Source organism: Cotesia glomerata, linkage group LG1, assembly GCF_020080835.1.
Source record: "Cotesia glomerata isolate CgM1 linkage group LG1, MPM_Cglom_v2.3, whole genome shotgun sequence".
NCBI lineage: Eukaryota > Metazoa > Arthropoda > Insecta > Hymenoptera > Braconidae > Cotesia > Cotesia glomerata.
The window spans coordinates 23,704,588-23,717,671 of NC_058158.1; the positions used below are offsets into that span (position 1 = coordinate 23,704,588).

At 31.1% G+C, this 13,084-nt stretch overlaps 1 protein-coding gene and 1 long non-coding RNA gene across 2 annotated transcripts; both read left to right on the forward strand.

The window, feature by feature from the left end:
- Nucleotides 1–432: 432 nt before the first annotated feature.
- On the forward strand, nt 433–4,026 carry LOC123275261. Its single transcript, XR_006511652.1, has 2 exons — nt 433–531; nt 3,747–4,026. It is a non-coding gene; the product is annotated as an uncharacterized LOC123275261 (long non-coding RNA).
- A 7,986-nt stretch (nt 4,027–12,012) lies between these two features.
- On the forward strand, nt 12,013–12,879 carry LOC123272859. The gene has a single exon (XM_044739893.1). It carries the CDS (start codon nt 12,013–12,015, stop codon nt 12,877–12,879), a length of 867 nt encoding a protein of 288 aa, XP_044595828.1.
- Nucleotides 12,880–13,084: the final 205 nt, after the last annotated feature.

The window sequence follows — 13,084 nt, forward strand, 5'->3', positions numbered from 1 at the left end:
ATTACTTTGTAGAATGTTATTAAGTACAATTTATTCACAAATTTCAGTCTAATTTCTCGGCTCATTTGCCCGACGCTTCTTTACAAATTTCGTCGTAAATAAGTATATACACGATCATTTATCATACATTCATTAGATCTTTTTTAAAATTGTGATTGTGAAATAACTAATTAGTATTATGTATTTAACTCTACTGTTGTTATTCTATAAAACATTTATATCTATAACAAAATCAGTTTGCTCAAAAGATTATTTAAAATTAAAAAATTCGCAACTGTTAATTACTTGTAACTTGGCAGTGAATAAATGATAAGTAAAATAACAATCAATAGAAATATTCATTTTATCAAACGAAAAACAGTGACGTCCAATAAGCAAATAAATGTTATACTACTGGCAACATTGTATTATTCGTATCAGTTGTACGACCCACTTGAGTGATTATAGACTTGATGCAATAATGAAATAGTTTAAAATGACTTGCTATCGTAAAGTTGATACCTTATTAATTGCTGCTAGCGAATTGCTAAGGTAGTTATAAATATGAAATTTAAAAATGTAATTTTACGTTAAAATAACACCTTTGGTGAATAAGTGATTGTCAGTAAATTAATTTTATTTATCTTAAAATTTCATTCTAGCTTATCCCCGTAAATTTTATTAAAAGTGTTATTAATTTTACTTCAAATAACGACGGACATAGTAGATGATCTTCAAGTAACTGTGATAAATTGAATAATAATAGTAATGATTTGTAGAGTAAAATTATGACCTTGGATTGTTACTTGAATTTTACCAAAAATATTATCAATAAAAATTTTCTTATTATAGTTTATGATATATATTTTAGGTATTAAAAAAAAAACTTTTACCTTTGAGATTAAACACTTAAATTTTTTATCACTTTAACTTCTTAATTCTCTTCATAAATCTTCATTTTATACTTGGACGGTATTTTATAGTTGTGATAGTAAAACCGCAACCAAAGGAAGAGGATCACAACAGCTGTTTTATTATTTATCTCATTCCCACGCTACGCAAATCATTTGTAAATGAATATAAATATATATACATATGTGTATATATATGAGCATATATATTTTATAAATATATTTACATGTACACATACATCGTTAAAACGATCTAACTCAGTTCATGATTGTATAATATTAAAAAGATTCAAATGACAGAAACAAAAAAAAAAAAAAAAAAACAATCACTCTCTCAATATCTTATCACGTTAAAAATTTTTTTTTTTCATTTTTGTTTTCTTATAAGCTCGCGTGTATGTTGCGCAGCAAGTATATGCGCTCGCGCCTGTCACGTGGAACACGCGCAGTTACAACAGGAAGTCACCGCCCCCGGAAGTCAAGGTCCAGCCCTCCGGATACGCCTGTGGAAGTTTGAGAGTACCTTTCAAATGATATATAGTTCAATTACACCTTATGAACATTCTTTTGCTACCTGAACTCACAAGTCCTTGTATCACTTGTAAGTTATAAGTTATGAAAGAAAATCCATGCATTGTGGCTGCACCGAAAAATGTATTTCACACTGTTTCACTTACATGGTTTCTTACAAGCAGATGCACGCATTAAAGAACATATTGGACTTATAGTAAGAGCAAGAACGTCATAACAACGAACAATAGTGTGTTTAAATATAAAAAATATTCATTTTCCTTTGAAATAATGTTAAAACTTTATAACAATCAGTAGAACAGTGCAGTGAAATAAATAGAGAGATAATCCATTTACTGTTTTAACAACGTAAATTGTTATATTATTAAACTATTAAACTCGGTATTTTCAGATAGAATCACATCGTCACTAACATATAGTCCGTAACTTACTAACCGTGTTGGTAGCGGCAGCACTCCGTGGAAATTCACGTTGGCGTGCGGTGGCTCGAAGAAACGACGGCGGTCGCGGCGGCGCGACCATGGCAAGTGAATAAAACGTAACCAGTGATAGAGTGAATAAGAGAGATAAATGAAGAAAAAGGAAAAAGATAGAGAAAGAGAGAAAGAGCAATAGTAGTAGTAAGTGAAGGCCACCAGCAGTTGAGGGTGCCAGAGGAACGGTCAGACGAAAGGTGGGGTATGCCATACAAGTGGTTATCAAGAGGGGTGGGAGGGGATAATGTCTTTGAAGAGGGGATAGGGTTGCAACGTGCTGCAATTTTACTGCTGTCACTATACCGTGAAGTGAGACACAACACGTCTAAGTTTACGATTGAATTAAGATACTGATCTTAAGACCGGACTACAGTATTATTTTAGAGACTTATGCTTTTGTGTATTTATAAATTCTAAAAAGTATTTATCAATTATACACCAGTATAAACAATATCAAAAATTCAATGTGAAATATTCTATTACATGATTAATTGACTTTTATCTTCATTATATATTTATTTATTACTACAAATAAAAAATATTTATTTATTAATTTTAATAGTTAAAAGAAAAATGTTATCGCCGTAAGTCAGCATTATAACTAGTTATTATTTTTCTTTTTTATTTTGTGAATAAAACAAATTTATTTTATGATCCAGATTTGTTTTGCAGTAATCGTCATTCAAAAAACATCAAAATAACTTCAAGCTTTAATAACTTTCCTTGAAAATATTATTTATTGACTGAATATGGAATCATAAAAGAATCGATTCTCTGTACTATGTCGAGCGAAAAACATGTTTGTAACGTGACGGTACAATAATTATTCACAACGAAAAAAAAAAAAAATTATATTATCAGAGCATAGCATGTAATAAGGCACATAAAGGATTTGTTTGCAAAATTTTTTCAAGTTTTTAATTTTTGACTGGTGCTCCAGATTATAAAAAAGTAACATGTCCGTCAATATCTATTGATATTATTGTTGAATCAAGTAAAAAAAATCAAAGAAACTACAAACAACTTTTTTTTTTTTAACTTTTTATCTTTAACTTTTCACTTGTTACGAATATTTTAAGTTTAATAAAATAGCTTTCTTTTCTTTTTAATTAAATACTTCGACGAGACATAAATACTACGATACATTTAAATTTAAATTTTGTATACGAAATATCTGGAATGTTCGAATAATTGTTTTTTACTTTATGTTAGCTATGTTCTCGATGTTAGTCCCTACAGAAAAAACTAAACTATAATAATTAATAATGGATTTATAAGAAATAATAATCAATTGATAATGAATACTAACTATTTCAAATAGTAAGAACACGATGTTCACAGTTAACTTATGAATTAAATAATTCAAACGTTACAATTCAATTATATAGAAAAAAATATTATTTCAAACAGTAATAAAAGCTATGTAAATGTCGAAAAATTTAAAGTGTAATAATAATAATTAATAATTTCAACTTCAATTTCACCATTTTGCATGTATAACACTGATAGAAGGATTTGTTTATAGTTAAAAAGATTTGTTAATATTTAACAAATCATTTATTAGAAGCCATTTGTTAGTCCTTAACAAATATCTTTTAGTATTTAAAAAGATTTATTAATATTTAATAAATAAATATCAGATTTATTAAATACAAACAAATCTTTTTAAATACTAAGAAATATTTGTTTAATACTAAAAATTGGTCTCTAATAAATGATTTGTTAACTATTAGCAAATATTATTTAATACAAATAAATCCTTCTATCAGTGAAGATTATTGTGTGATACGTGGAAATCATATCAAAATGAAGGCTATTAAGTTTTTATGGCAAGAATTTTACATTTTAGTGTATCCAACGTGAATATACCCGAGTCGAAATCTCCAACGTTATTCCAACGTTTCCAACGTCTCAAACGCGACTCCAAGGTTTCCAACGTCTCCAACGTTATTCCAACGTTTCCAACGTCTCAAACGCGACTCCAAGGTTTCCAACGTCTCCAACGTTATTCCAACGTTTCCAACGTTACAAGCGTTAATTCAATGTTTTGAACTTTACGAATAAATAAAAATATATGTAGACATAAAAAACAAAAAATTTATATAATAAATAGTGCATTCCACGCCAAATCGACCACCTTAAAACCCGATTCCTTCCAAATTTTTTCAAAGTAGGATTCCTTCATTTAATATTTTTAACTTTCCACTAAGAAAATTGAAAATTGTGTGTGTGTGTGTGTGTGTGTGTGTGTGTGTGTGTGTGTGTGTGTGTGTGTGTGTGTGTGTGTGTGTGTGTGTGAAAGCATCTCATAATTTTTGAATGATTCGAACTAAATTAGCGGCATTTTTAAAGAATTCCGCCGAATTTGGATTTCCTGTGGATTAGAATCAATTCTGACCAGTAAGTTTTGAGAAATATCAAAAATAAAAATTTTACAGAGTGTCAAATAAATTACAAAAAGATTTACTTTGTAGTTATTAGTTATTTAATAATTAAATTACCATTTAATGCATGCATGGCGAAATAGTTATTTAATAGTAATTAAAAATAAAAATTATATATTAATTTTTATTTTAAGAAAGTTGCAGAGTAGAGTAAATAAAAAAAAATAGTTTTAAACTATTCGTCTTTCAGTTTAGATAATATTAGTATTGTTTTGACTTGCACAGATTCCCAATTCTATTACCGAATTGACATGTCCTTTTATCCATGTAATTATTCTGGCTAATATTCATTGTAACTTTCAATGTGCAATCATTATAACATTTCCGTGTCTTTCTTACAAAAATAAATAATAATTGATATGAAAATAAAAATTTGTAATGAGCATTGAAAGTTTCAGTTAAAGAAATTACAGGTCTCATAAGTGAATAAATCTGCCTATTATATAAACATAACCAATAGAATTAAAAAATTTATTTTAAACAAATGACAATCGATTAGACTAAATTCAGTTACAATAAATATTCATTATTTCTAAGTCAAAAAAATATAGCTTCCGAATAAGTAATCACCAACATATCATATACTAAAACCTTATTTCCCCGAAACACGCTGCATCTTATGGCATAAGTATGATTCCTATCGGTTCAGTAGTTTTCGCAGTATAACCGGACAAAAAAACCGGCTCTCTATTTATTAGTATAGATTTGTTAATAATCAACGTAATATTATTTTCAACTTAAAAAATAATAATCAATCATTTTACTTCTGAATTTGCAAAAATAATAAATAAAAAGAGAGTTAAAAACTAGATTCAATAGTGAATAAATAAAAACACTTAAATAGGTTACATGACATTTTTACACGATTGTTTAACATAAATACAAGATAAATAATTAAACATAAATACAGAATAAATATATAAATGTATATAATCAAATAATTATTTATTGGAAGCTATATCATAGATTGATTTATGATCTAATCTGTTTGTTAAAAAATTACACTCATACAATCAACAATTTTAAATAGAATACAACACTTTGGAAAAGTCAAATTAGCTGCCTAGGACCTCAAAACGTACAGATCTGTTGATAACTCAATTTTCGAAAAACAGGGTGAAATCCATAACTTACCGATTTTTTTAAATTTTCAATTTTCTTAGTGGGGAGTTAAAAACATTAAATGAAGGAATCCCACTTTGAAAAAATTTGGAAGGAATCGGGTTCAAAAATGGTCGATTTGGCGTGGAATGATCACTATACATTATATACATTTTTTGTCTTTCATGTCTAGATATATTTTTAATTATTTGTAAAGTTCAAAACATTGAATTAACGCTTGTAACGTTGGAAACGTTGGAATCACGTTTGAGACGTTGGAAACGTTGAAATAACGTTGGAGACGTTGGAATAACGTTAGAGATTTTGACTCGAGATATTTACAAGGTAAAATAATGTATTAAGGCAATGACAAAAAAAAACTATAATTATTAACTTAGTGCTTTTTATTGTTTGAAACAATAATTTTTAAAGAGTAGGAGTCGTTATTTATTATAGTAGCCACTACAAATCACTTTTTTCAATATTAAATTATAAATGTTGATTTTTATACTTTTTCACATAGTGTTTTGTAATATTTATTCCATTTACCATTTAAAACACTAAAAAATAACTAGAATCTAAACAAATTTTACTATTTAGTTTTTTTTTTTTGAGTAGATGAAGACATATGAGCAAAGATGTAAAAAATGTATAAGCCATTTATATTTTTTTCGCCGAAAACGTATGTGAACAATTTTTATATACTAGCCTATATGTTTTTATGTATGCTGGATACATCCGTTCATGTATGAAAAAAATTATAAAGGCCCTCGCCAGACAAGCTGGGGTAAAATGCCCCGATTGCAACACGGCTAACTTTTTTTCCTGAAACACCTTATACTGTGGACAACATCTCAGCCCAGTCTCAACTCTGAAATATCACGCGTTTTTGAGTAAAAAATAAAAGTTTTTTTATTTTTTTCAAATCCATTATTCTCCGAATCTACTTGATAATATTAAAAAAAGTGCTTATGGGTTTTAAGATATCAGTAATAAGTATTTCTAAAAAAATTCGCTCAATAATCGGGTCAGTTGGTCATCGGAAAAAATGCAATTATATTTAACAAAAATTTTTTTTGTGCCAAAATCGTATGGTATACCTTAGCTTTTTTAACTTCCCGCTAAAGAAATCGAAGATTTTCAAAAATCGGGAAGTTATTGGTTTTACCCCATTTTGCAAAAATCGAGTTTTCATCAGATCTCGACGTTTTAAGGTCACAGGAAGCTTACCTGGCTGGTGTGTGTGTGTGTGTGTGTGTGTGTGTTTCCTTTAAAAATTACCGTTGAAATCACAGTAATCGTAGGACATTCGGGAATTCCTGATCTAATTACAATTCTTTCAATAATTATTCACAAATACAATGCAAAAAATTCAGAAAAGTACCATTAATTTTTACTGTAGTATACCGGTAAAAAATAATAAACGTAAAAAATTAATTAGATTAAATAGTATATTACGATGATAGTATATTAATGATGGAAAGCCACCGTTAATACTTAAAAATTGAGTCGAACAGATACTAGCATTCACCAGCTAACTAGTGTTCAAGTTCGATGGTTACCCATCGACCTAACTCTCCTGGGACGATCTGTCCCAAATTGTTAGTGAAGATGGAATATTACTATCCACTTGAATTAGATTTATACTAGCAGAAAAAATTACCGTAAAGGCAGGAACGGGTTAAAAAAGAATTACATTATCACGGTCGAAAAAATTAGTAGAAGTTAAAATCTTCAAAATTGTTAGGAGAAGGTTTGTATGTGAAAAAATTTTTAAAAAATCTTCCCCCAAAGGAGATTGCGGGGGCGTTAACAATGAATTATTCCGGTTTTTGAACTATAGCTCCTATAGTTCCCAAATTTGGTAGGAATCTTTTGTAAGAGATATAGAAATAATCTATGAACGAATTTTACGATAGCTCGGTCCACAGGGGGTTGCGGGGGTGGATATTAACAATGAAAATTTTTAACTTTCAAATTGTAGATACTACAGACGGCAAATTTAGGTGGAGTCTTCCATATGTGATGCGGAAATGATCTAAGAGCGGATTTTACAACCCACCCCCAATAAGGATTACGGGGGTGGGTGTTAGAATGTTAAGTTTTAATTTTCAGACTGTAACTTTTACAGACTCCAAATTTAGTAGGAATCTTCGTGTATGATGTTAAGTTCAGCTAAGAGTGGATTTTATCAAATTCTAACCCCAAAAGGGATTGCGGGGGCGTTAGCCATGAAAATTTCTCATTTCCAATCAATAGTATTTATGGACTCGAAGTTTTGTTGGAATCTTTTATTTACAATGTAGACATCATCTCGAATAGGATCTTACGAAATTCTTCCCCCGCATAGGAGTGCGGAAGTGATGATTGTCAAAAAATTCATATTCTTCAAATACAGTTCCTACAGATATAAAATTTAAAGAATCTTAAGAGATACAGGAAATTACAGGGATGGCCTTCAAGGTCAACCGTTTTAAATATTTTTCTTAGTCAATGATTAGATTTCAACCAAAAACGAATTGCGTGATAATTCAATTGATATGTAGATTGTGTCAGAGTGGTGAGTAGAATGTAAAAAATATTTTTGTTCATAAACTAGGACTTTTTGAGACATGAAATTAAGGACATATCTATTAAACTTCAATAACATTTAATAAAAATTTCCTTACAACAATCGTCTCTTTGGCAGCGGGGAAAAAGTCATTGTAAGGTTTTCAAAACTTAACATGACATGTAGTTATTAAGTCAACGGACTAAGAATTTTTTATACATGTTATTTTTGCTAATCACATAACCAATTAATTGATTTTATGATTGCGGAAATGTAACGGTTGAAAATGAATGCATTTTTCAAACACTTGATTATTAATTTCAAGCCGATTAATAAAATTTATTATCAGTTTGTCAGTGCGTAAGAACTTTTTTATTGTTATTGTTTCAAAATATTAAGGAGAAGACGACCTGACTAAGGTCATGCCAGTTAATGAGATGTGGGACGAGCTATCTCACGTTCAAACCACACTGACGATCATAAATAAATCGCCAGGCAGTCGTTGAAAATTTACGGAATCAAATCGGAGTTTCCCTATTTCGTGCATGGGAAATTATACGTCCTGTGTTCGTGGATCGGAAAACCATCATCTTTATATATTCACGCACCGCAAAAAAAGATAAAAAATGTAGTCCATCAAAAAGCTTTAAATTGATTAAGTGTATAACTATGTTGCATTGAATGTAAATAAGAATTTTGTATTAAATTTTGACTATACTTTTCACAAATATATGTAGGTGATACGAAGTTCACCGTGTCGTCTAGTATATATATATATATATATATATATATATATATATATATATATATATATAGCATATATATATATATATATATATATATATATATATATATATTAGGGCGTTTCAAAAAAAAAAAAATTTTTTTTTTTCTCGAAACCAGGCTCAAAAGTTTCGTTTGGATGCCAAAATAGGCCCCTGAAAATATGAGCCCTTAATATTAATATTAAAGTTGTCCGCCTCGCACTTTTCGATTTCCCATAAGAATGACACAGAAAAAAAAAATTTTTTTTTGTTCTGAATCTTGTAACTAATGAAGCATCAATTGCTCTGCAATTTCTATCAAATATTTTTTGTAGAGAATTGAACGCTCTACAAAAAAGTTCTAAAATCATTTTTTGATTAATCAACTCATTCAAAAGTTATTCAAGGTCAAATTTAAATTCATTATCACACGGAAAAAATAAAACTCGAAAAATTACAGTATAAAATGTAAAATCGGTCCCGCCGTAATCAAAACTAGAAAAATTACAGTTTGAAATAACATTTTTCTAAATTCAATTTTTTAATTTAATATTTAGAGCTTTCAATGAAATATTACATTTTACAATGTAATTTTTATAAAATCTGTAATAATTACATTTGAAACTGTAATTTTTCCATTTTTCATCACGAAGCGCCACGTTGCATTATATACTGTAATTTTTCGAGTTTTCTTTTTTCCGTGCAATTTAGCCGTTTTCTTGATAATCCGCCGAAATTTATTTTTTCTAATCTTTGTAACTAATGAACCATACATAGCTCTGCGAATTCCATCAAATATTTTTGTAGAGAATTGAACGCTCTACGAAAAAATTCTAATATCATTTTTCGATTAATCAACTCATTCAAAAGTTATTCAAGGTCAAAATTCAATTCATTATCAATTCAGCTGTTTTCTTTATAATCTTCCGAAATTTATTAGTTTCAAGTTCTCAAAATGAATGGAAAGTTTATTTCTAAGCTCTTAGAGTTTAAAAATATAAAACTATTATCTTTTGTCATCAAAGATTGCTGTAATTTTATTGAAAAATTATTTTTAAAAAGATTGCGCATAAAAATAAGTTAAATTTTATTCATGGCCTGAAGAGTTATTCATGTTTCTGTGTTTTCATAATTCAGACGAACAGACTAGTGATTTTATATAACATATATGTATTCATGACTACCAAATATTATAAATTAATTACTCAAAACTTATAACAAACGTATTACTTCTCATAAATTCGAATTTTTTTTTTGTTTAAAAATGATTTTTACACATTTACATGAAATTGATCTTGCTGAAGAGTTGTCTTATTGTAATTGGGATATCTCCGCCGATGTTCGCGAACTACTTACAATAAGTATTGCAGTTGTTGCTCATCTTTTGTGAGGTAATTGTTGTATTCCTCAATCACACGGAAAAAAGAAAACTCCAAAAATTACAGTATAAAATGTAAAATTGGTCCCGTCGTAATCAAAACTAGAAAAATTACAGTTTGAAATAACATTTTTCTAAATTCAATTTTTTAATTTATTATTCAGAGCTTTCAATGTAAATATTACACTCTACAATGTAATTCTTATAAAACCAGTAATAATTAAAATCTGAAACTGTAATTTTTCCAGTTTTTATCACGAAGCGCCACGTTGCATTATATACTGTAATTTTTCGAGTTTTCTTTTTACCGTGCAAAGCAACACCTCGTTCAGCTACATCATTAATGACTATCAACGTATTGAAATATTCTGAACATTCCTGATTTATCTTATCATGAAATGTTTAAGTTGAAATTTTAAGACTGTTATTCAATTAAAAATCAGTTTAAAAAAATGATCTCAATGAAACGATTGATGCAAATTTTCAAAAACGAGATATCTCAAATCTATAGAGCTAACTGTCATTGATAAATTGTTTTATGTACTTCGTCCATCTTTATCACTAGCGAAAAATATTGGTTAACAATCCTCAGAAGTCTAATTAGTATTTTATGAAATATTTGGGGAACATTTTATCTAAAAAAAATATTTTTGCCAAATCATTCAGAAAAACGGCTAAATTGATAATGAATTTAACTTTGACCTTGAATAAATTTTGAATGAGTTGATTAATCGAAAAATGATATCAGAACTTTTTTGTAGGGCGTTCAATTCTATACAAAAATATTTGATGGAAAGTGCAGAGCAATTGATGGTTCATTAGTTACAAAAATCAGAACAAAAAAAAAATTTTTTTCCTGTGTTATTTTTATGGGAAATCGAAAAGTGCGAGGCGGAAAACTTTAATATTAATATTAAGGGCTCATATTTTCAGGGGCCTATTTTGGCATCCAAACGAAACTTTTGAGCCTGGTTCCGAGAAAAAAAAAAATTTTTTTTTTTTGAAACGCCCTAATATATATATATATATATATATATGTGGCGGTCATGTGACCGCTGACATTAAAATTATTTAAAAATTAGTAAAAATTTAGTTAAAATTAAAATTATTTTGTTAGACATTTAGGCTACAGTTAAGATTTGAAATTGTAAAATGTAGTAAATTCAATAGAATAATTTAGTTGTAAACTTTCAGTTGTAATAGGATTAAGTTGTAAATATTTGTACATTTTAAGATCCGGAGCCTTTTCTCTCCGGCTTGTGGGTTTTTCCCATGAGTTTTTTCCCAACAACTTTCCTCAAACCTTTCCTGTTTATTACTCTTTTTTCTATGTGCAATAAACCCAAGCGATAGAGGACCCGAGGTCAGCATGGCCAGCTGTACTCTCGGGCCCGCTGACGTCACGAAGGCTTATTGCCCCTTTGCACTTTTCTCACACTTTTCTATTTCCCGAAGATTTTCTTCGTGTCCCTTCGCAAATCTTCGGGGCCTTCTACCCCACTACTACCCTTTAAACTTCGACTCTGATACCCAAAGTGCAGTAGTGGACACCATTATTCCGATCTAACTCCCCGTCCTGAGTGCACGTGGCTCCGGGTGATATATTTCTGTCGTGAATCGTTACAATATATAGTAAATTAACCTCACGTTTACTTATTAACAGAACCTACCACCGTACCCATTAAAAATCCTAAAGTGGTGACCCCGTGAAAAAATACAGTGATTCTAGTGCGGTAATTCTGTTTAGTTAAATTCAATGTAGTTAATTAATTAATTTATTTACAAAAAATATAAAATTTTTTCCTTCTTTTCCTCTCCCGCGTATCGCTAAAATTTTTAATCGTTCTTTTAGTGCAGTTTGAGTGAAAATTATAAAAATGACTAACGAAGAAAGAGAAGTAACCCCGCAGGCAACAAACCCCGAGGTCCACGCCACTACTTCATACGCGCCGCAGCTACCCGAGTGCAAGAATGACGACGTGGAAATGTGGTTCGCACTCGTCGAGGCAGTTTTTACAGCATCGCGAATAACTTCGGAGAAAACAAAATACGCGATGATTTTACCAAAGCTACCGACCAGCGTGGCAATGGAAGCTCGCGATCTCATATTAGGCGAACCAGGAGATGCACCATACACGACTTTCAAAACCGAAATTTTGAAAAGACTTGGGACCACCGAGGACCAAAGAACGCGCCGGCTCCTGGAAAGTGAAGAGATGGGTGACCAAAAGCCGTCCCAGTTCCTGCGCCGCCTGCAACATTTAGCGGGCAAAAATATGTCAGAATCAACAGTGCGCGCCTTGTGGAAAGGACGTCTGCCGCGAGAGCTACAGGCTATCCTGGAGATCGTCAAAGATCAGCCACTCGAGAAAGCAGCGGAGATAGCGGACGCCTCCATCGTGCATATGCCGATCCGCCCCAGCCTAGCGGAGGTAAACCGAACAGCGCCGAAGCAAGAGGACTCCTTGGTGGAAGAGATGAGGAAGCTTAGTGCGGCATTTCACCAGGAAGTCGCTACGATGAAGAGGGAGATGGCAGCAGTGAGAGCAGGACGCGATCCGGTGCAGAACAATTCTAGTTCCCAGAAGCACAAGCAACGACGCTCCAGATCCCGCTCGCGTTCAAATTCAAGAAGTCAACGTCCCGCGGACTTGTGCTGGTATCACTGGAGATTCGATACCAAAGCCACTCGGTGTACAACCCCTTGTGTTAAGTCCCCGGGAAACCAGCTGGGAGGTCGTTAATGACGGCAAACGACCAATGCCCGAAGAAATCACGCCGTCTATTCGTCTGGGACCGCTCGTCGAAAGTGCAATTCCTTGTGGATACCGGGGCAGACCTCTGCGTCTTCCCCCGACAACGACTCCGTGGCTCGCATGCAAAGTCCTCTTACGAACTTTCAGCAGCCAACGGCACCCCGATAGCAACATACGGGTTTGTCACGCTTTC